Source organism: Sphaeramia orbicularis, chromosome 8 (assembly GCF_902148855.1).
Source record: "Sphaeramia orbicularis chromosome 8, fSphaOr1.1, whole genome shotgun sequence".
Taxonomy (NCBI): Eukaryota; Metazoa; Chordata; class Actinopteri; order Kurtiformes; family Apogonidae; genus Sphaeramia; species Sphaeramia orbicularis.
The window spans coordinates 51,801,815-51,825,978 of NC_043964.1; the positions used below are offsets into that span (position 1 = coordinate 51,801,815).

General features: G+C 41.1%; 1 protein-coding gene across 1 annotated transcript; it reads left to right on the top strand.

The window, feature by feature from the left end:
• The first annotated feature begins 302 nt into the window (after nt 1–302).
• Nucleotides 303–16,162, top strand: LOC115424874 (deleted in malignant brain tumors 1 protein-like). Its single transcript, XM_030142270.1, has 6 exons — nt 303–359; nt 8,848–8,883; nt 8,976–9,290; nt 11,237–11,548; nt 15,721–16,035; nt 16,134–16,162. Exons 1-6 carry the CDS (start codon nt 314–316, stop codon nt 16,160–16,162), a joined length of 1,053 nt encoding a protein of 350 aa, XP_029998130.1. The 5' UTR covers nt 303–313.
• Nucleotides 16,163–24,164: the final 8,002 nt, after the last annotated feature.

Sequence of the window (24,164 nt, forward strand, 5' to 3'; positions counted from 1 at the left end):
TCTATCTGGGATGCAACGGCTCTTTATGCTGCATTTCTGCAGAATAAGATGGTTTTTATAACCATGAAATAGTTATTAAGGGGTGGATTGATTCAGATGGAGCACTACTGGAGGCCTAGGTGTGAAATGCACGGTCCGCCACTGTCGACAGTGGAATATTACCGCCCAAATATGTGAAGGCATGTGACACAGAACACTAACCAAAGCACAGGAGATGAGGAGATAAGAATGAGTTTGATCTGACTGATGTTCTGATCAAAGATAGAGACAGTGAAGAAGACGACTGAGACAAGAGACCAGCACGGGACTGGACATGGACCACAGCGTGATGATCATCTCTATGTCCTTCTGGATCCAAGGTAAGAGGACGGGTCGACATGGTAACCATGGAGACGCTTCACCTCCGTGGTTACAGACGGGTCAGGGGTGTGTTTGATGTCAGTCATAGCGTGTGCTGATGGTCATGTGTCTGTCATGATGGAAATGAGGCTCAAACTGACTTTAGTTTAGGAGTTGATTAGGTTGTGTTATATGAACAAAGTGGTCGTTCAATGTGTTTCTAATATTTCCCATGTTTTCGTCTTTTTTGTCCATTTTCTAGAAGGTAATCTGGCAGATGTTCTCCACACTATCCTTTCTAATAACACTATTTCATTGACTCCACACACCTTTCCTTTATTCGGAGTTTTTTCAACTAAATTCCAACAATATATATATATATATTTTTCACAGTTTCTTATTCTACATTGTAAGCCCAGAATTTGTATTTACTAAAATGCTTTAATTACAATGCACTTAAATGATTTAAGTTTTATGATGTTACTATAAAATGTTCAGTAGTTCATTTGTAGACATAGTTCATTTGTAGACATAGTTGAAAGTATGAAAAAGTTTATGTTGAATAGAATTAAATCACTCAGTTTTAGTCATGACCACACCTTTTTATCTTCGCATTGCATTGTGGGTATTGGGCATGTTGTTGAAAATGTGTTCTTTTTCTGTGCAGGGGTTCAGCGGGGTTGTGGTGTTAGTGTTAATTTGGATTTAATGTGTGTATGGCAGTGTTTATTGGCCTTTTTGTGTTTGTTCTTGTATTTTTGTACAGCTGCACCATGACTCTCAGCCAGAGGAAGAACAATAGCTTTCCTGTTCGTCTATGACTGTTATTGTACAATGGAAATCTTAATATCTTGTCAAATTAAAAGCACTTCCTGTATGGGTAAATGTCATTGAGCTAACTTACACTAACTGCTATGATATATTCGCATGACTACTTTCATAACTATCTTGATCAGGAATAGAATTTTGAGTTTGATTAACTTAAAAAAAAGTTGTTTAATCAATGGTGAATTAATTTGGCTGCAATTGAGAAATTAGTCAGCGTAACTTAAAATGCTGAGTTGAATGGTTGGATGGTGGGGTTGATTTTACAACAGATTTAAAGTACAAATAACTTGTCTTTCAGTGTTTTCTACTTAATTGTTTAAATTCAATACATTTAGCATTAAAGTTGAACCTACTTAAACCAATTGATTACTCAATCATTACTCAAATCATTTAAGTGCAATCAATTGCCTCAAATTTTTTGAGTAAACTCTACTTATCCGGGCTTACAGTGTATTAGTGCGAGGTCCAGTGCATCCCAGATGGACCGCCCACTACTGTTTGATTGATAACTGTTGAACCAGACCAGTTGAACACAAATATTCCACAGAATAAAGGTCTAAATGCCATCTGAAACAGACTCAAAGGGAAAGATTTAGTTTAAATATTTTTACACGAAAAATGTCCAAAACTACTGCATCACAGATGGACAAAAAATGAACGTCTGAAGTTCCTCTGACATTTTCATCCTCAAATGTATTCAGTGTAAACCTTAAACCCTCTATTTTACAACCCAATAATTGATTATAGAGATAAAAAAAAATATGATCAATCCCGAAATAGAAAGTTTAGACAAATGTCAGCGTCACAGATGGACAACAAAAGAAAATGTAAAATTAAACTTTTTTTTATTTCAATTATCAATATCATATACACTTTTTTATAATATTTACAACATATAAATAATACTAACATTATATTCACATGTATTTTGCACAGATATATACATTTAATAATTTAAACACTGTGTGTTTAGAATATGACATGAATAATATAATAGTTAAATATCAGTGTATTTGAATAAATGGAGTTTATTTATAGAGTTTATAAAATGAACCCAGAATGACGACACTAAACTGAGTCACTGTACAAGCATTCACACTCACTAAAATACTCACTATTTATATATATGTCTTATATTTAGATCCTTTTCTCCAGTGTTTCTGTTTCATCTTTTTACTCTTGTATATTTCTATTCTCCAGTCTTTCTTCAGGGGGTGTCCTCCACACCAGGGGGTGGCTGTGGTTCCTTCTTGGGGTCTGCTCCTCCCTGGTGGGGTGGGGGTCCCTGCCGCCCACATGTGCTGGTGGTTTGTCCCTCTCTCTCTCTCTCTCTCTCTCTCTCTCCGGTCAGGATGTGGCTCTAGGTTGGTGGTGCTGGTGTCTGGGGGCGGAGCCTGCCTCTTGGTATGGATGGCTCCCTGTGATAGCCCCTCCTCTTTTACTTCCTGCTCCTCCTGTGTTCAGTCTGTTTGTGTGTGTGTGTGTGTGTGTGTGTGTGTGTGTGTGTGTGCATAAGTCCTAACATCCCCACACCTCCTCTTTACTTCCTGTTCTCAGTCAGTCTTTTTCTGTGCTGTTATTAGAACATATCAGCACTGGTGTGTGTGTGTGTGTGTGTGTGTGTGTGTGTGTGTGTGTGTGTGTGTGTGTGTCTACACAAATATATAAAACATATATTTACTACATAAATATCCACATTAATAGAGATACATATGACATTTAAACAGATATGTAAAACATATATACTCTATGTAAATATTCATATTAGTAAACATATGTATGACATCTATACAAACATATATACACACAGACACACACACACACACACACATATATACAATAAACATATTCGCAACATGTATATAAATATATAAAACATATATATACTACACAAATTTCCATATAAAAATCAGATATACTACATCCATACAAATATATAAAACATATATAAAGTCTGGTTTTGATCAACTCTATGTGTAAAGTGTCATGACATAACTTTTGTTATTATTTGGCGCTATGTAAATAAAATTTGATTGGTTGATTGAATGAATTTGATATATACACTATATAAATATCCATATTAATAAACATATACTACAGCTATAGAAATATATAAAAGATATACATAGCACATAAAGATCAATATTACTAAACATATATATGACATTTATACAAATATATAAAACATACTTTATGTGTGTGCATGGATGTATGCATGTATGTGTGTATGTGTGTGTGTATGTATGTATGTGTGTTTGTATGCATGCATGTGTGTATGTGTGTGTGTTTGTATGCATGCATGTGTGTATGTGTGTGTGTGTGTGTATGTACAGTCTTCCTCAAAATTATTCATACCCCTGCCATATTTTTGTAACTTTTTGTTTTTGTGATGAAATGAATGAGTTTTGTCAAGTTTGTTTGTGGCTTATATGTGATACACAAGTGAGGAAATAAGAACAAATGATACTTGGAGAAATACTTTATTTCAGGAGTATTTTATTAGAGGATTTCGAAAAAACACCATGTTCAAAATTATTCATACCCTAGGTTTATTAAGTCCAAAGTCTTTTCTTAATAGTCAGTAGAATAGCCTTTGTTCTTGATAATGGTTCCTGTAAGTGTCCACAGGTTCTCTTCTGTCTCCTGTGGGGTTTTGGTCCACTCTTCCAGGACCAAAGCCTCCAGCTGGGTCCGGTTGGATGGTCTCCTACCCATCACGCTAGTCTTTGGCTCCCTCCACAGATCCTCTAAATCAGGGGTGCCCAACCCTGGTCCTCGAGGGCTACTATCCTGCATGTTTTAGATGTATCCCTCTCCCAGCACACCTGACGGTCATTATCAGGCTTCTGCAGAGCCTGATGATAGGCCTATCATTTGAATGAAGTGGGTTGGAAGAGGGATACATCTAAAACATGCAGGATAGTAGCCCTCGAGGACCGGAGTTGGGCACCCCTGCTCTAAATGATTTAGGTCAGAGCTTTGACTGGGTCATGTCCTTGAACCACTACTGCACTACCTTGATGGTATGCTTGGGGTCAGTGTCCTGCTGGGACGTCCAGTCAGGACCAATCTAGAGTTTCTCAGCAGACACTTCCACATTGTCATCCAGGATGTTGATATAATCCTCCTTTTTCATGATGCCCTGTATCTTGATGAGGTTCTCGGTGCCACTAGCAGAAAAGCAACCCCATAGCATTATGTTGCCACCACCATGCTTGATGGTTGGGGCTGTGTTCAGCTTGCGTTCTTCTCCTTGCTTCCTTCAGATGCAGTCAACATCCATGTGGCCAAACAACTCCATCTTTGTTTCATCAAATCACTGGATTGATGACCAAAAGCTTGGATCTTGGTTAAGAAGAGCTCTAGGAAATGCCAGATGAGCCTCCTGATGTTTCATCCTGAGTCATGCCATCTTCCTGTGTCTGCATCCATGGAGAACTCCTTTGTGCAATACTGGCTGGATGGTTGTCTGTGATACCTTCATACCTCGGTTATTTTGGTGGCAACATAATGCTATGGTTATAACCTATAATGCTAGGATGCTTCTCTGCTAGTGGCACTGGAAACCTCATGAAGTTACAAGGCATCATGAATTTAACATAATTATATCAACGTCCTGGATGACAGCGTGAAAGTGCTGAGAAACTCTAGACTGGTCCTGTTTGGATGTCCCAGCAGGACACTGACCCCAAGCATACCACCAAGGTAGTGCAGTAGTGGTTCAAGGACATGACCCAGTCAAAGTCCTAACCCAAATCATTTAGAGGATCTGTGGAGGGAGCTAAAGACCAGAGTGATGGGTAGGAGACCATCCAACCGGACCCAGCTGGAGGCTTTGGTCCAGGAAGAGTGGACCAAAACCCCACAGGAGACAGAAGAGAACCTGTGGACACTTACAGGAACCATTATCAAGAACAAAGGCTATTCTACTGACTATTAAGAAAAGACTTTGGACTTAGTAAACCTAGGGTATGAATAATTTTGAACGTGGCGTTTTTTAGAAATCCTCTAATAAAATACTCCTGAAATAAAGTATTTCTCCAAGTATCATTTGTTCTTATTTCCTCACTTGTGTATCACATATAAGTCACAAACAAACTTGACAAAACTCATTCATTTCATCACAAAAACAAAAAGTTACAAAAAATGGCAGGGGTATGAATAATTTTGAGGACGACTGTATGTGTGTATGTGTGTATGTTGTATGTATGTATGTGTGTGTGTGTGTATGTGTGTATGTATGTGTACGTGTGTATGTATGTGTGTATGTATGTATGTGTGTGTGTGTAGGAGAAGGGGTGGGATGAAATAAGTTCTACTTCCTCCCACTCTTTTTCAAATGTGTGAATAAAGTCAGACTTTCTTTTCATGTTTATTTATATGTTTTTTGTTTTCTTACAGTCTGTTTTATGTCGAAGGACAAAGTAGTGGTGGTGGGCTGTGGTGGGGGTCCCAGCGGCTTGTGTTGCTTTGGGCTCCGGTTGGTGCTGGGGCTTTGTTCAGCTGCCGTGCCTTGGGGGGACTCGCAGTGGTGCTTCGCTGCCTTGGGGCGGGTGGGGGGGGGGGGTTGCAGTGTTCGGCCGCTGCTGGTGTGCTGGTCCTTGGGATCCTCATTGTCGGCCCCTGGTCCTTGGGGGGGGGGGGGGGGGGGGGGTACGGTTGTGGATCCATGTCTGTGTTCTTCAGTGTCTTTCCTTGTTCTCTTTCTTTCCTCTGATGCAGTCTCTCTGTCACAGCAGATTCATGTGAACAGCTGATGTTGGCTGGATTTGGTTCTGGTGTTATTTGGGCAGTTGTTGTTTATGATATTAAGTTCATTTTTTCTTTTCTTATATTCATCATTTAATAGGTCTTATGTATTTTATTTTATTTTTTTTGTAATTTTGTTTGTTTGTTTGTTTGTTTGTTTGTTTCTTCTTTCTTTCTATCTTCTTTCTTCTTTCTTTCTTTCTTTCTTCTTTCTTTCTTTCTTCTTTCTTCTTTCTTCTTCTTTCTTTCTTTCTCTTCTGCCCAGTTTTACTCAGTTCTGGTTCTACTTATTGCTTCCTTTATAATTATCACCATGGTTCTTATTGTTGGTATTGTTGATATTTTCTTGTGAGGGTCTTTGCCACCTTTTTCTTCCTTGTTCTTCCCCCTTCACCCCTCCACCTTTAACCCTTAAAGACCCAAACGTCCACCTTTAACCCTCAATGACCCAAATGTTCACCTTTAACCCTTAAAGACACAAAGGTCCTCCTTTAACTCTTACAGGCCCAAACGTCCACCTTTAACCCTTAAAGACCCAAACGTCCTCCTTTAACCCTTAAAGACCCAAACGTCCTCCTTTAACCCTTAAAGACCCAAACGTCCTCCTTTAACCCTCAATGACCCAAACGTCCACCTTTAACCCTTAAAGACCCAAACGTCCTCCTTTAACCCTTAAAGACCCAAACGTCCTCCTTTAACCCTTAAAGACCCAAACGTCCACCTTTAACCCTCAATGACCCAAATGTTCACCTTTAACCCTTAAAGACACAAAGGTCCTCCTTTAACTCTTACAGGCCCAAACGTCCACCTTTAACCCTTAAAGACCCAAACGTCCTCCTTTAACCCTTAAAGACCCAAACGTCCTCCTTTAACCCTCAATGACCCAAACGTCCACCTTTAACCCTTAAAGACCCAAACGTCCTCCTTTAACCCTTAAAGACCCAAACGTCCTCCTTTAACCCTTAAAGACCCAAACGTTCTCCTTTAACCCTTAAAGACCCAAACGTCCTCCTTTAACCCTTAAAGACCCAAACGTCCTCCTTTAACCCTCAATGACCCAAACGTCCACCTTTAACCCTTAAAGACCCAAACGTCCTCCTTTAACCCTTAAAGACCCAAACGTCCTCCTTTAACCCTTAAAGACCCAAACGTTCTCCTTTAACCCTTAAAGACCCAAACGTCCTCCTTTAACCCTTAAAGACCCAAACGTCCTCCTTTAACCCTTAAAGATCCATACGTCCTCATTTTTATAAATTTATTGTTGACTTGATCTAATCACAAACACAATATAACTCAGCTGAGGATCCACACCCCAAGTCAGGAAATGGACCGAGAACATTCCAGTGCACATCACTTTTATAATCCTTGTAAACTGACCTTCAAACTATGGGTTCAACCCCTTGTGGGTTGGTCTTTAACTTAGCGTTATCTAAAAGGATCAAACAGATGCGGGGCCTTAACTCTAAGTAAACATTTCCAACAATCAATTTACCGTTATCACCTATATTTGACAACACTATGTGTGTGAATGTGTTTGTTCAGACGTGTATCTAGAAGAAGAACAGAACCTACTTAACTCTTGTTTAGACAGATGGTTCCTATCTAAACAAGCTGATCCCAAGAAATTTACAACTGACCAGTGAAACAAAGAAAATCTAGTGACACCAAACAATTCTGACCAATACTGACTAACATGTGATTAAACCCAAGAAGTCAACCATCCAAATTAAAATAATATTTCACTCAAAACCATTCAGAAGAATTTTGAAAAAAACACATATATTTCATTTCCTCATTCTTGTAGGATGTGTTTTGTCATTCATTGTTCACTGAGTGACACACCTGTCTATCATCACAGAAGAGATTATGGATACGGCAGCATGAGTGACTTTTGGAGGAACTGTTGTGGTCGATGGGCCAGTCTGATTTGATTAGATTTCATTTGAAAGAGTATAACATCTAAATTATATGTTGAACTGAAACACTAAGGTCCAATCCCAGTTCACCCCTTGGCCCCTCCCCCTTAGCCCTACCCCTCCATTTTGCGCGTTCAGGTGAAGGGGTTGGGGTGTCCCGATTATCGATGAGTGAGAGTGGGGAGGGGCTAAGGGGGAGAGGAGGGGCTAAGGGGAAGGGGCAAAGGCAGAGGGCTGTTTGACCCTTCAAATGGAGATTTTTGAGGACCACACTACAAACACAGGGGTCTGAGAAATCTGCCATAATTCAGTTCCAATCATGGGTCAGATGGAGGTAAACACAGAAAAACAGAGCAGCAGTGACCAAAGAAACACGTAAATGGACAGATTTACTTCAGAAACAAGAAAAGCACTTGGAGAGCGCAGACCTCCGACAAGGCAGATCTGTGGCCCCCATCACCACCAAAATGTAATCATTTGTTCCTTGTGCCAGTATCAACATTTCCTGAAAATTTCATGTAAATCCATCCATCCATAACTTTTTGAGTTATCTTGCAAAACAAAAAACAAACAAACAAACAAACAAACAAACAGACAAACCCTGGCAAAAACATAACCTCCTTGGCGGAGGTAACAACTGAATCATTTAATTGTCTGTTTAATGCCGTTTCATTGTGTTATAGGTGTCATTTATGCGTTTTGCGGTTGACAGACATAAACAGATGTCCAAAGCCCATGGAACACAGACGGTTCCAGCTGCTGACCACATGGAGAATTCTGTCCCAAAGTTCAAACATCTGTTTATAGAAGCATCGATGACTGATGAAGGGTTGTGTCATTTCACAGGGGAATGTTTCAACCACTACCCCTTACAACTCCATTTCAAAGAGTAGTGCCAAGTGCAAGGGCTGAGAGGGAGGGGCCAAGGGGTGAACTGGGATGGGGCCTAAATGTGTGTGAATATGACAGTAAAAACTGTAATAAATCATGTCATGTTTTGTTTTGTTTTTTCTAGTGTGTCTCCTCTTCACCTCATCTTTACCTGCTGCAGGTCAGTCCATTATCCTGTGTTTGATTTCAGTTCACACTGGCTAGAAATTTTTAATATAATATTCTATGTATGTGATGTTTTGTGTCTGATAGGAGTTCAGATCAGACTGGTTGGTCCTGGTTCTACTCAGTGCTCTGGTAGGGTTGAGGTCTTCCATGGTGGTACCTGGGGAACAGTCTGTAATGATGGATGGGACTTAAATGATGCTCAGGTGGTTTGTAGACAGCTGAACTGTGGGACGGCAGTAAGTGCCCCAGGCTCCGCCCACTTTGGTGAAGGTTTTGATCCAATCTGGCTCGATGATGTGGCCTGTTCAGGAAATGAGAGTTCTCTGACTGAGTGTCAACACCCAGGATTTGGAACAGAGGACTGTGTACACGATGAAGACGCTGGTGTCATTTGTTCAGGTAAGAAATCTTTTTCCACTGTTGTCCATAAAGTTGGAATACAATACTTGGAGCTTTCCTCATGAGATGCTTGTGCCAATGTGGTTGATTGTGAACAGATAAAGTGGAGCTGGGACTCAGTATGTGATCACCACCTGGTTAAAGATGATTAGTGACTGTATGAATAGGAACAAGAGGTTTTGCTGTTTTCACATCTAGAATTTGTGTGGATGCTATGTGCCTCCTGTTCCTATTCCTGATGTCTTTTGGTATATTTATATTTACATGTTTATGTTTCTATCTAAGTTGGGGGTGTGGACTTATGTTTAGAAGGACAGTAAAAATGTACACACTGTATGATGCACCCATGTTAGGATGTTGAAAATCCACAAATAAAATTATAATAAGAGTAATGAACAGAACTGGTGACAAAGGGCAGCACTGGTGGAGTCCAACCCTCACCGGGAACAGGTCCGACTTACTGTCGGCTACGTGGACCAGGCTGGCACTCCTTTAGTAAATGGACTGAGCGGCCGCTAACAAGGGGCCATCCACCCCGTACTCCTGGAACACCCCCCACAGGATCCCCAAGGAAACTCCCATGCCCCCTCCAGCACCCTAGCAAGGGTAAAGAGCTGGTCCATGGTTCCACATCTGGGATGAAAACCGCACTGCTCCTCCCTAATCTGAGGTTCAGCTATTGACCGTACCCTCTTCTCCTGTACCCTGGTGTAGACCTTACCGGGGAGGCTGAGGAGTGTAATCCCCCTATAATTGGAACACACCCTCTGGTCCCCAATCTTAAAGATGGGGACCACAACCCCGGTTTTCCACTTCAAAGGCACCGCCCCTGATGTCCACACAATGTTGCAGAGGCGTGTCAGCCACGACATTCCTGTAACATCCACAGCCTTGAAATACCCAGGGTGGATCTCATCAACCCCCCCGGCTCCACCAATGCAGAGTAGTTCCACTACCTCTGCAACTTCTGCCCTGAAGAGTGGTCCATCTGTCTCCTGGTCTCTCAGCTCCGTTTCCTCCATGTGTTCCTCCATGTGTTGGTGGGATTAAGGAGCTCCTCAAAGTATTCCTTCCACCGCCCAACTACATCCTCAGTTAAAATTATTATTATTATTATTATTATTATTATTATTATTATTATGACATTTTCAATTTTGTCTTGGTCAATTTTTAAATGACTAGGTGAGATAGCGATTCTTAAAGAAATAAAAAAAAACATAGATAATTATGGCTTGAACAGGACAGGTGGTACAGTCATTAGTACAGGTGCGTCCTATAATGAAGGTTGTGGGTTCGACTCCAACACCAGTCATGACTGATGAGATGTAATAAAAGATCTGAATTAACCACACTAGTAAACATCCGTCTACACCCGGGGTGTCCGGTCCTGGTCCTCAAGACCTACTATCCTGCATGTTTTAAGCCTATCATCGAGGTCTGCAGAAGTCTGAGAACGACCGTCAGGTGTGCTGGAAGAGGGATCCATCTAAAACATGCAGGATAGTAGCTCTTGAGGACCAGGACTGGACACACCTGGTCTACATCATGCAATTTTTAATTCAACTGGATTAATTTTTTTTTTTTTGTTCAAACAACTTAAAAATGAGTTCATCTAATGAACAAATCTGTGTCCAAAAACAAAGACAGACGTAGACACAAGAAAGGATATTTCATTGAAACAACACGATGTACGTTAACAGCACAAGTTCTGTTTTTTCATTTCACATACAAATTTAAGGCAGCCCTTTTACTCATATTTTTATGTTGAAACAAGAAGTTCTATTTTACAGTATGTTTGTGTTTCATTGTAATGTGAGTTAAGATTGGAAAATAATAGTGACTGTTTTTTTCTGATGTTAGTCAAACATTTTTAATTTAGGCTATAGTTGTTTGCTTTAGTGAAAGGTCTTTAAAATGTTCGGTAAATATGTTTTCTGTTCCTAAAGATCACGTCAGACTGGTTGGTCCTGGTTCTAGTCGGTGCTCTGGTAGGGTTGAGGTCTTCCATGGTGGTACCTGGGGAACAGTCTGTGATGATGGATGGGACTTAAACGATGCTCAGGTGGTTTGTAGACAGCTGAACTGTGGGATGGCGCTGAGTGCCCTAAGCTCCGCCCACTTTGGTCAAGGTTCTGATCCAATCTGGCTCGATGATGTGGCCTGTTCAGGAAGTGAGAGTTCTCTGACTGAGTGTCAACACCCAGGATTTGGAACAGAGGACTGTGGACACCATGAGGACGCTGGTGTCACTTGTTCAGGTGAGAAATCCTTTTCTACTGTTGTCCATAAAGTTGGAATACAATACTTGGACCTTTCCTCATAAGATGCTTGTGCCAATGTGGTTGATTGTGAACAGATAAAGTGGAGCTGGGACTCAGTATGTGATCACCACCTGGTTAAAGATGATTAGTGACTGTATGAATAGGAACAAGAGGTTTTGCTGTTTTCACATCTAGAATTTGTGTGGATGCTATGTACCTCCTGATCCTATTCCTGATGTCTTTTGGTATATTTATATTTACATGTTTATGTTTCTATCTAAGTTGGGGGTGGGACTTATGTTTAGAAGGACAGTAAAAATGTACACACTGTATGATGCATCCATGTTATGATGTTGAAAATCCACAAATAAAATTATAATAAAAGTTATGAACAGAACTGGTGACAAAGGGCAGCACTGGTGGAGTCCAACCCTCACCGGGAACAGGTCCGACTTAACAAGGGGCCATCCACCCCATACTCCTGGAACACCCCCCACAGGATCCCCCTGAGGACATGGTCGTAAACCTACTCCAGATCCACAAAACACATATGGACTGGATGGGTGAACTTCCATGCCCCCTCCAGCACCCTAGCAAGGGTAAAGAGCTGGTCCACGGTTCCACGTCTGGGATGAAAACCGGACTGCTCCTCTTTGATCTGAGGTTCAGCTATCGACCGTACCCTCTTCTCCTGTATCCTGGTGTAGACTTTACCGGGGAGGCTGAGGAGTGTGATCCCCCTATAGTTAGAACACACCCTCTGGTCCCCAATCTTAAAGATGGGGACCACCACCCCGGTTTGCCACTTCAAAGGCACCACCCCTGATGTCCACACAATGTTGCAGAGGCATGTCAGCCACGATATTCCTGTAACATCAGGAGCCTTGAGATACCCAGGGTGAATCTCATCAACCCCCCCGGCTCCACCGATGCAGAGTAGTTCCACTACCTCTGCAACTTCTGCCCCGAAGATTGGTCCATCTGTCTCCTGGTCTCTCAGCTTCGTTTCCTCCATGTGTTCCTCCATGTGTCGGTGGGATTGAGGAGCTCCTCAAAGTATTCCTTCCACCGCCCGACTACATGCTCAGTTAAAATTATTATTATTATTATTATCATTATTATTATTATTATTATTACCTACGCCAAGGAGGTTCTGTTTTTGCCGGCGTTGGTTTGTCTGTGTGTCTGTCTTTCTGTTAGCAAGATAACTCAAAAAGTTATGGACGGATTTGGATGAAAATTTCAGGAAATGTTGATACTGGCACAAGGAACAAGTGATTAAATTTTGGTGATGATCGGGGGTGGGGGCACTGATCTGCCTTGATGGAGTTCTGCGCTCTCTTTTCTAGAAAAGCACTCGTAGAGCACAGACCTCTGCCAAGGCAGATCAGTGCCCCCACCCCCAGTCACCACCGAAATGTAATCACTTGTTCCTTGTGCCAGTATCAACATTTCCTGAAATCTTCATCCAAACCCGTCCATAACTTTTAGAGTTGTCTTGCACACAGACAGACAGACAAACAGACAAACCAACGCCAACAATATCATAACCTCCTTGGCGGAGGCAATTAACCAAACTCGTAAAAATCCGTCTACACCCGGGGTGTCCGGTCCTGGTCCTCAAGACCTACTATCCAGCATGTTTTAAGCCTATCATCAAGCTCTGCAGAAGTCTGAGAACGACTGTCAGGTGTGCTGGAAGAGGGATCCATCTAAAACATGCAGGATAGTAGCTCTTGAGGACCAGGATAATCTACATCATGCAATTTTTAATTCAGATGGATTTTTTTTTTTTTTTTTACTTCGAACAACTTAAAAACAAGTTCAACTAACTAGAAGCACTCGGAGAGGGCAGACCTCCGTCCCAGATCCGTTCATAACTTTTTGAGTTATCTTCAACACAGACAGACAAAACAACACTTACAAAAACATAACCTCCTTGGCGGAGTTAATAACAGCAGAATAACTGGCAAAAACAAACGACCACATTTTCTTCTCGGTTTGATGTGAAAAAAATAATTACATTATGCCTATAAATAATGACAACTTCAAAGTGCAAACAATAACATTAAATTATGGAAATGTTATCATATATATGTTTTATATGTTTGTATGGATATAGTATATATGTTTATTAATATGGATATTTATGTAGCATATTTATGTTTTATATATTTGTATAGATGTTGTATATATCTTTATTAATATGGCTATTTATGTACTAAATATATGTTTTATACATTTGTATAGATGTCGTATATATGTTTATTAATAGGGATATTTATGTAGCATATATATGTTTTATATATTTGTATAGATGTTTTATATATCTTTATTAATATGGCTATTTATGTACTAAATATATGTTTTATTTATTTGTATAATTGTAGTATTTATCTTTATGAATTTTGATATTTATATAGTATATATGTTTTATGTATTTGTATAGTTGTAGTATATCTGTTTATTAATATGGATATTTATGTAGTATATGTGTGTTTTATATATTTGTATAGATGTAGTACACACACCCATATTACCAGTGCTGATTTGTTCAAATAACAGCGCAGAAAAAGACTGACTGAGAACAGGAAGTAAAAGAGGAGGTGTGGGGATGTTAGGACACACATACACACACACACACACACACACACACATACACAACAACACACACACACACATGCACAACAACACACACACACACATGCACAACAACACACACACACACACACACGCACAATAACACACACCCACACACAGACTGAACACAGGAGGAGCAGGAAGTCAAGGAGGCGGGGCTATCACAGGGAGCCATCCACACCAGGGGGCAGGCTCCGCCCCCAGACACCAGCACCACCAACCGAGAGCCACATCCTGACCGGTGAGAGAGAGAGAGAGAGAGAGAGAGAGAGAGAGAGAGAGAGAGAGAGAGAAGGACAAAGCACCAGCACATGTGGGCGGCAGGGACCCCCACCCCACCAGGGAGGAGCAGACCCCAAGAAGGAACCACAGCCACCCCCTGGTGTGGAGGACACCCCCCCGAAGAAAGACTGGAGAATAGAAATATACAAGAGGAAAAAGATCAAACACAAGCACTGGATAAAAGAATCTGAATATAAGACATATATATAAATACAAGAAAAGCACTCGGAGAACACAGACCTCCGCCAAGACAAATCACCCCCCCCCCCCCCCCATCACCACCAAAATTTAAACATTTCTTCCTTGTGCCAGCAGTATCAACATTTCCTGAAAACTTCATGAAAATCCATCCACAACTTTTTGACTTATCTTGCTAACAAACAAACACACACGCACGCACACAAAGCAAAGCAATCACAACACCTCCTGGCGGAGGTAATTCACAAATCTGTGTGCAAAAAAGAAAACAGATGTAGACACAAGGAAGGATATTTCATTGAGACAACACGACGTATGTTAACAGAACAAGTTCTGTTTTTTTCATTAAACATAAAAATTTAAGGCAGCCTTTTTACTCATTTTTACATTGAAACAAGAAGTTCTATTTTACAGTATGTGTCAGAAAAATTCTGTGATACACGCTGAAACAAAAGATGGAGTCACTGGATTCTGGAATCAGAAGATTTTACTTGCAAGGAGTCAAGTACATACAGCAAGATCCAGCAGTTGACTAACACCAAGAAGTTTAAGATCTTATAAAAGAACATGAATATTACAACCATTGGACCAAGTGTCCAAACATAATGATGTTGATCAAGTTTACCATTGGCTTAGGTTTTCAAAACACGGTGATGCATGGGTTCAGTGACCACATTTGCACTCTTCTCCCACCTACCCTATGGCCTGATCTCCCCAAGGGCAACAGGCTGCTCTGGCCCTGAACTGGCACCACGAGACAGAAAACATGTAGGTAGAGAAGGAATGGTACACATATCCTGGGTGCTTTCTCATAGGATATGTCATCACAACCCATCCGTGACTTGTGCTCTGGACACCTGGTATTTACAGAGAATATTCTAATATCATATTTCTCTAACAGTATGTTTGTTTCATTGTAATGTGAGTTAAGATTGGAAAATAATAGTGACTGTTTTACGGATGTTAATCAAACACTTTTAATTTAGGCTATAGTTGTTTGTTTTAATCAAAGACCTTTAAAATGGTAAATATCTGTTTTCTTTGCTCAGGTTCTCAGATCAGACTGGCTGGTTCTGCTTTTACTCAGTGCTCTGGTAGGGTTGAGGTCTTCCATGGTGGTACCTGGGGAACAGTCTGTGATGATGGATGGGACTTAAATGATGTTCAGGTGGTTTGTAAACAGCTGGACTGTGGGACGGCAGTGAGTGCCCCAGGTTCCGCCATCTTTGGTCAAGGTTCTGATCCAATCTGGCTCGATGATGTGGCCTGTTCAGGAAATGAGAGTTCTCTGACTGAGTGTCAACACCCAGGATTTGGAACAGAGGACTGTGGACACGATGAGGACGCTGGTGTCACTTGTTCAGGTGAGAAATCCTTTTCCACTGTTGCCCATAAAGTTGGAATACAATACTTGGACCTTTCTTCATGAGATGCTTGTGCCAATGTGGTTGATTGTGAACAGATAAAGTGGAGCTGGGACTCAGTATGTGATCACCACCTGGTTAAAGATGATTAGTGACTGTATGAATAGGAACAAGAGGTTTTGCTGTTTTCACATCTAGAATTTGTGTGGATGCTATGTACCTCCTGTTCCTATTCCTGATGTCTTTTGGTATATTTATATTTACATGTTTGTGTTTCTATCTAAGTTGGGGGTGTGGACTTATGTTTAGAAGGACAGTAAAAATGTACACACTGTATGATGCATCCATGTTATGATGTTGAAAATCCACAAATAAACTTATAATAAAAGTTATGAACAGAACTGGTGACAAAGGGCAGCACTGGTGGAGTCCAACCCTCACCGGGAACAGGTCCGACTTACTGTCGGCTACGTGGACCAGGCTGGCACTCCTTTAGTAAATGGACTGAGCGGCCGCTAACAAGGGGCCATCCACCCCGTACTCCTGGAACACCCCCTACAGGATCCCCCTGGGGACATGGTCATAAACCTACTCCAGATCCACAAAACACATGTGGACTGGATGGGTAAACTCCCATCCCCCTCCAGCACCCTAGCAAGGGTAAAGAGCTGGTCCATGGTTCCACGTCTGGGATGAAAACCACACTGCTCCTCCGTGACCTGAGGTTCAGCTGTCGACCGTACCCTCTTCTCCTGTACCCTGGTGTAGACCTTACCGGGGAGGCTGAGGAGTGTGATCCCCCTATAGTTGGAACACACCCTCTGGTCCCCAATCTTTAAGATGGGGACCACCACCCCGGTTTGCCACTCCAAAGTCACCGCCCCTGATGTCCACACAATGTTGCAGAGGCATGTTAGCCACGACATTCCTGTAACATCCACAGCCTTGAAATACCCAGGGTGGATCTCATCAACCCCCCCGGCTCCACCGTTGCAGAGTAGTTCCACTACCTCTGCAACTTCTGCCCCAAAGATTGGTCCATCTGTCTCCTGGTCTCTCAGCTCCGTTACCTCCATGTGTTCCTCCATGTGTAGGTGGGATTGAGGAGCTCCTCAAAGTATTCCTTCCTCCGCCTGACTACATGCTCAGTTAAAATCATTATTATTATTATTATTATTATTATTATTATTATTATTATTATTGTTATTGTTATTATTATTATGACGTTTTCAATTTTGTCTTGGTCAGCTTTTAAATGACTAGGTGGGATAGCGATTTTTAGAGAAATAAAAAAACATAGATGATTATGGCTTGAACAGGACAGGCTGTATGGTCATTAGTACAGGTGCCTCCTAAAAAGAAGGTTGTGGGTTCGACTCCAACACCAGTCATGACTGATGAGATGTAATAACAGATCTGAATTCACCAAACTAGTAAACATCCGTCTACACCAGGGGTGTCCAGTCCTGGTCCTCTAGAGCTACTATCCTGCATGTTTTAAGCCCATCATCAAGCTCTGCAGAAGTCTGAGAACGACCGTCAGGTGTGCTGGAAGAGGGATCCATCTAAAACATGCAGGATAGTAGCTCTTGAGGACCAGGACTGGACAACCCTGGTCTACATCATGCTTTTTTTTTTTTGTTCAAACAACTTAAAAACGAGTTTAACTAATTAACAATTCTGTGCCCAAAAACAAAAACAGATGTAGACACAAGAAAGGATATTTCATTGAGACAACACGACATATGTTAACAGAACAAATTCTGTTTTTTCATTTGACATACAAATTTAAGGCAGCCCTTTTACTTATATTTTTATGTTGAAACAAGAAGTTCTACTTTACAGTATGTGTGTGTTTCATTGTAATGTGAGTTAAGATTGGAAAATAATAGTGACTGTTTTACTGATGTTAATGAAACACTTTTAATTTAGGCTATAGTTGTTTGTTTTAATCAAAGGTCTTTAAAATGTTTGGTGAATATCTGTTTTCTGTTCCTAAAGATCACATCAGACTGGTTGGTCGTGGTTCTACTCGGTGCTCTGGTAGGGTTGAGGTCTTCCATGGTGGTACCTGGGGAACAGTCTGTGATGATGGATGGGACTTAAATGATGCTCAGGTGGTTTGTAGACAGATATACTGTGGGACGGCAGTGAGTGCCCCAGGCTCCGCCCACTTTGGTCTAGGTTCTGGTCCAGTCTGGCTCGATGATGTGGATTGTTCAGGAAGTGAGAGTTCTCTGACTGAGTGTCAACACCCAGGATTTGGAAGAGAAAACTGTGGACACCATGAGGACGCTGGTGTCATTTGTTCAGGTGAGAAATACTTTTCCACTGTTGCCCATAAAGTTGGGTGTGGTTGCTGGTCCTTGGGGCCCTCTTTGTCGGCCCCTGGTTCTTGGAGGGGGTGCGGTTGTGGTTCCATGTCTGTGTTCTTCAGTCTCAGTCTCTTTCCCTGTTAGGCCTGAGCCGAGTAAAGCCGGCGCAGGGCCTATTGAGTCTGCAGTGGGTGCATGGGGACGAAATCACCAGTGACGCAGTCGCCTTTCTCCACCGTCTCCACTTTCACACATATTCACATTCACGGCACTGAGACCTTTAAGAACATGTACGTGACATGGACACAAATCGCATATTTACACCTGCTCTGAATGAATGGGAGTCAATTGGACACACCCAGTCGGGGTCAGTCACGTGGGTGTAAGTCCACGACACGTGACATCTGACCCCACAGACATGTGGGGGACCTCGAGAGCTTCCAAATAAAGCCAAATACATGGTTGCCACGGAAACGGCTAAATTGTTCTTGCTCAGATTATTATTTTTATTTATTTATTTATTTTCCCTTCTCCTGCGCTTTGAGCTCAAATTTGACTCCTTGAGCATTTACGAAAACTCACCAAATTTTGCCCAAGTGCGAGAAATTTAATTTACATATAGGTTTCATAGATGTCGGTAAAGAAATGTTGCGGCAGCGCCCCCTTGAAAAGTGGAAATACATAACACCAATGGGAGCATGTCGGACATATTGGATTGAAGTTTCCAAAATGCTGAGTCAGCGTTTTTGCTGTCATATTTTAACTATCTCCTCCTTGGGAGTTTGGCCAAATGAGCTCAAACTTGGTGTAGAGTATCTAGAGGAGTGGGGCATCAAAAATTAGCCAAATTTTCAGGCTCAGTTTCACCGTTTTTGTTCAAGGAGGTTGCAAACTTTGTAAAGTTTTTTTGGAAATTTGCCTTCACAAAACTAGCTTCAGTTCAGTCATACAATCATTGATTTGGCTCAAATTTGAATCAGTTGTCAAGCTCCCTGGCCTAAAGCCATTTAGTGGAAAAAAAAAAAAAAATTGCACTATAGCACCCCCTACAAATATACATTTACAAAAATGACATCAGTTTGGACATACAAACACCGATTTGGCTCAAATTTGAGTCACTTGTCAATCTCCCAGGCCTACACCCATTTAGTAGAAGAAATTTTAATTTTGCACTATAGCGCCCCCTACAAAGTTACCTTTACAAAAATTGCTTCAGCTCGGACATTCAAACACCAATTTGGCTCAAATTAGAGTCAGTTGTCTATTTCCCAGGCCTACACCAATTCATCTGAAAAACTTGAAATTTGGCTACATAGCGCCCCCTACAAATTTAACTTTACTAAAAGTGGTTCAGTTTGGACATACGATCACCCATTTGGCTCAAACTTGAATCAGTTGTCAATCTCCCAGGGCTACACCCATTTGTCAGAAGACATTGAAAATTCACACAATAGCACCCCCTACAATTTGCCTTTACAAAAATTGCATCAGTTCGGACATACAAACACCGATTTGGCTCAAATTTAGCTCAGTGGTACATCTCCCAGGCCTACACCCATTCAATGGAACAAATTGAATTTTGGCTGCATAGCATCCCCTACAGATTTACTTATACCAAAATTTCTTTAGTTTGTATATATGAACACTGATTTCCCTCAAATTTGAGTCACTTGTCAATCTCCCAGGCCTACACCCATTCATCAGAAGACATTACAATTTGGTGCTAGAGCGCCACCTGCTGAACAATGGACATGCTTGTACTGGAGGGGCGAGGCGAGGGCCATTCATTGCCGCTTGTGGCTTTAATTTTTCTTTCTCCTGCGCTTTGAGCTCAAATTTGACCCCCTGAACATGTACAAAAACTCACCAAATTTTGCTCAAAATTCAGAAGTGCGTGAAATTGAATTTACTTATAGATTTTGTAGATGTCGGTAAAGAAATGTTACGACAGCACCCCCATGAAAAGTGGAAATACATTACGCCAATGGGACCACGTCCTACGCAAAGTTTGTCTTACAGCCACAAACATTGGTACACAGATTTGTTGTCAGGAGACAAACAAAAAATGTTATTGTGGCCATGGTTCTAAACCAACTGGAAGTCGGCCATATTGGATTGAAATTTCCAAAATGCTGAGTCAGCGTTTTCGCTGACGTCGTATTTTAACTAGCTCCTCCTTGGGCGTTTGGCCGAATGAGCTCAAAATCAGTATATAGTATCTAGAGAAGTGGGACATCTGAAGTTAGCCAAATTTTTGGGATTGGTGATACTGTTTTTGTGCGATGAGGTCGCAAACTTTGTGAAGTTTTTTCAAAAAATTTACCATTACAAAAATTGCTTCAGCTCAGACATCCAAACACCGATTTGGCTCAAATTTGAATCAGACATCTATCTCCCAGTCCGACACCCAATTATTGTAAGAAATTGAAATGTCACACTATAGCGCCCCCTATAAATTTATTTTTATGAAAATGTCTTCAGTTTGGACATACAATCACTGATTTGGCTCAAATTTGACTCAGACATCTATCTCCCAGGCCTACACCCATTTGTCAGAAAAATTTGAAATTTGGCGCTATGGCACCCCCTACAACTTTACCTTTACGAAAATTGCTTCAGTTTGGACATATGAACACTGATTTAGCTCAAATTTGAATCAGTTGTCAATCTCTGAGGCCTACACCCATTTATCGAAAGAAATTGCCATTTAGCTCTATAGCGCCCCCTACAGATATATATTTAATGAAAATTGCTTCAGTTCGGACATACGTTGACTGATTTGGCTCAAATTTGACTCTGTGGTACATCTCGCAGGCCAACACCCACTGAATGGAAGAAGTTGAATTTTGGCTCCATACTGCCCCCTACAGATTTACTTATACAAAATTTTGTTCAGTTCGGACATGCGAACACCGATTTGCCTCAAATTTGAGTCAATTGTCAATCTCCCAGGCTCATACTCATTCATCAGAAGAAATTGAAATTTGCTGCTATAGCACCCCCTAAAAATTTACCTTTACAAAAATTGTCTCTGTTCGGACATACGAACACTGATTTGCCTCAAATTTGAATCAGTTGTTTATCTCCCAGGCCTACACCCATTCATAAGAAGGCATTAAAATTTGGTGCTAGAGCGCCACCTGCTGACATGAACATACTTGTGCTGGATGTGCCCGTGGTGAGGGCCTTTCAATGCTGCTTGCGGCTTTAATTCTCTTTCTTTCCTCTGATGCAGTCACTCTGTCACAGCAGATTCATGTGAACAGCTGATGTTGGCTGGATTTGGTACTGGTGTTATTTGGGCAGTAGCTGTTTATGATATTCTGTTCATGTTTTCTTTTCTTATATTCATCATTTAATAGGTCTTATTTATTCTATTTGATTGTAATTTTCTTTCTTTCTTTCTTTCTTTCTTTCTTTCTTTCTGCCCAGTTTTACTCAGTTCTGGTTCTAGTTATTGTTCCCATTATAATTATCACCATGGTTCTTATTGTTGGTATTGTTGATATGTTTTTGTGAGGGTCTTCGACACCTTTTTCTTCCTTGTTCTCCCCCCTTCACCCCTCCACCTTTAACCCTTAAAGACCCAAACGTCCACCCTTAACCTAAACCATCAACTGATCTAAACTGTTTAATTTACTAATTCACTAATAATTTCAATCCATGTCAATAATTGGTGTAAAATACAGTTCTTCATCTTTTCATGGTCCTCAGATATGACCATATATGGACGTTTAGAGGCTCTGTAGTTACTGTGGAAACACCATTATCTTCTACAACATTGATTCACCAGTAAAACCCATGGAGTTGGATCAATGACAGTGGATGGACACACTGTTTTGTTTTGTTTTGAATATATTAAATAATAATAGAAAAGAAAAAATAACCAAAAATTTACTAACATAACAAGTGACATGAGGAAATCTGCAAAACATTTTTCTGAAACTTTAAAAAAAACAAATAAGCAAGAAAATAGAAACAGTGATCAATGAAATGAACAAAATGAATAACAAATGGACAAAAATAATCAGCAACATGAGCAAAATAAGCCTCAAACTGAATGAAATTGAATAAAAACTAATAAACCCATGGAGTTGGATCAGTGCCAGTGGATGGACACACTGGGTTTATGTTCAGTTCATGACAGATTGGACTGAAAAAGACACTGTTTATTCAGTTTGATCTGTTTCTGATAGAAGAACCTTTGAATTTATTCAGAGCTTTAATGAACACAGAGGATCATCTTCTAATAAATGGTGGTAAATTGCTTCAGAAACACAACAGTATTTGTGTGTAACTGATCCTGCTCAAACTAAATGTGTCAGTTTCATCTTGTCGTCGTTCATCTGCTGCTGTTCAGTCATGTCATATATTTGTATTTGAACCTTCATCTGTGTCACATGTGCTGCTTTGGTATTTAGATGACGTTTGTCAAAGTCAAAGCACAAACACAGTTCAGACAGATTTAGATCCAACCTGATCAGCCTCAGTTTCCTGTTTCTTCACTCATGTGGACATGTTTGATTTGTCATCAGAATATTGTCCTATTTTCATGGCTGTCCTTTGTGTTTTTCCTGCAGGGCTCCTGTCTGAAAACAACACCACTTCAACAGGTAAGAAATGCAGAAAGGAGGGATGTGAAATGGGTTGAAGCTGAACATCCTGGTTCAGGTGGTTTTCATCTGAACAAACTGGAGCCAATGCAGAGGATTCAGGAAGGATGGGTTTACAGAAGCTCCACTGAGCACACTCAGCTCCTGTTCCTGACATTTGGACAAGTGTGGCTTTAAAGATCCACAAGTGAAGGAAACACTGACAAACAGGAGCAGACTGAGCCATTCAATTCACTGACTGAATGAATGAGGGATGAACTGAGTCCGTTTGGACTCAGAAAATCTGTCAGTGGGACTGAAAACACTGTTCAGACATGGAAACCATATGTGGTCAATAATCCAGTCCATGTGGTCCAGATGGGCTGGTGTGGTTCTGGACTGGACTCTGACTGGTCTGTCTTATTTCTACAGAGTCTGTCCACTTCAGGTTGGTGGGAGGAGCCAATCGTTGTCACGGTGACCTGGAGATGAAACGACAGGATGGAAACTGGAAACCAGTGGAAGGAAGATACTGGTACAGGAAGTTAGGAAACAGAGTTTGTGCAGAACTGGACTGTGGATCTGCAGTTTCACTGAGACACAGATGGACTGGTTCAGATATAGACAGTTGGAGGATCAGACCAGACTGTGATGAATCTGAACTGAGTGACTGTTTTACATCTGAGACATTTCCCCTTTCATCCCTAAAGCTGAGTTGTTCAGGTAAGAACATTAACACTGAACCCTAACCCTTCCACTGTCACTGTGGGCTCCAGACTCTGTGGACTCTCAGATCCTGGTCGGTCCAAGACTTCAACTCAGATTTAATGTGAACTCACACAAACTGATCAATACAATCAATCAGTGTTTATTTATGTAGCACTTTTCATTAAGGGAAAATGTAGCACAAAGTGATTTACATATTGAAAATCGATACAACCCCCCCCCCCACACACACACACACACACACACACATATATTATTACTAAACTAAATATAATGTAAATATACAACATTAAACAGATCAAACAGAAGCATTAGTTAAAGCCAAATTCAAAGGTGGGTGCTGAGCCTAGTTTTCAAATGTCTCCATTCTCTGTGGCTCTCAGGTTCTCCTCAGGTTCCCCTCACGTCCTCCTCAGGTTCTTCTCAGGTTCTTCTCAGGTCCTCCTCAAGTTCCCCGCAGGTTCTCTTCATGTTCCCCTCAGTTCCCACCACACCC

Bases quoted from the DNA above. Each gene is read 5' to 3' on its own strand.
- LOC115424874 (XM_030142270.1), top strand. From the start codon at position 314: ATGGACCACAGCGTGATGATCATCTCTATGTCCTTCTGGATCCAAG. The intron at 9,291-11,236 runs GTAAGAAATCTT...CTGTTCCTAAAG, and splicing joins CGCTGGTGTCATTTGTTCAG to ATCACGTCAGACTGGTTGGT. The intron at 11,549-15,720 runs GTGAGAAATCCT...TTCTTTGCTCAG, and splicing joins CGCTGGTGTCACTTGTTCAG to GTTCTCAGATCAGACTGGCT.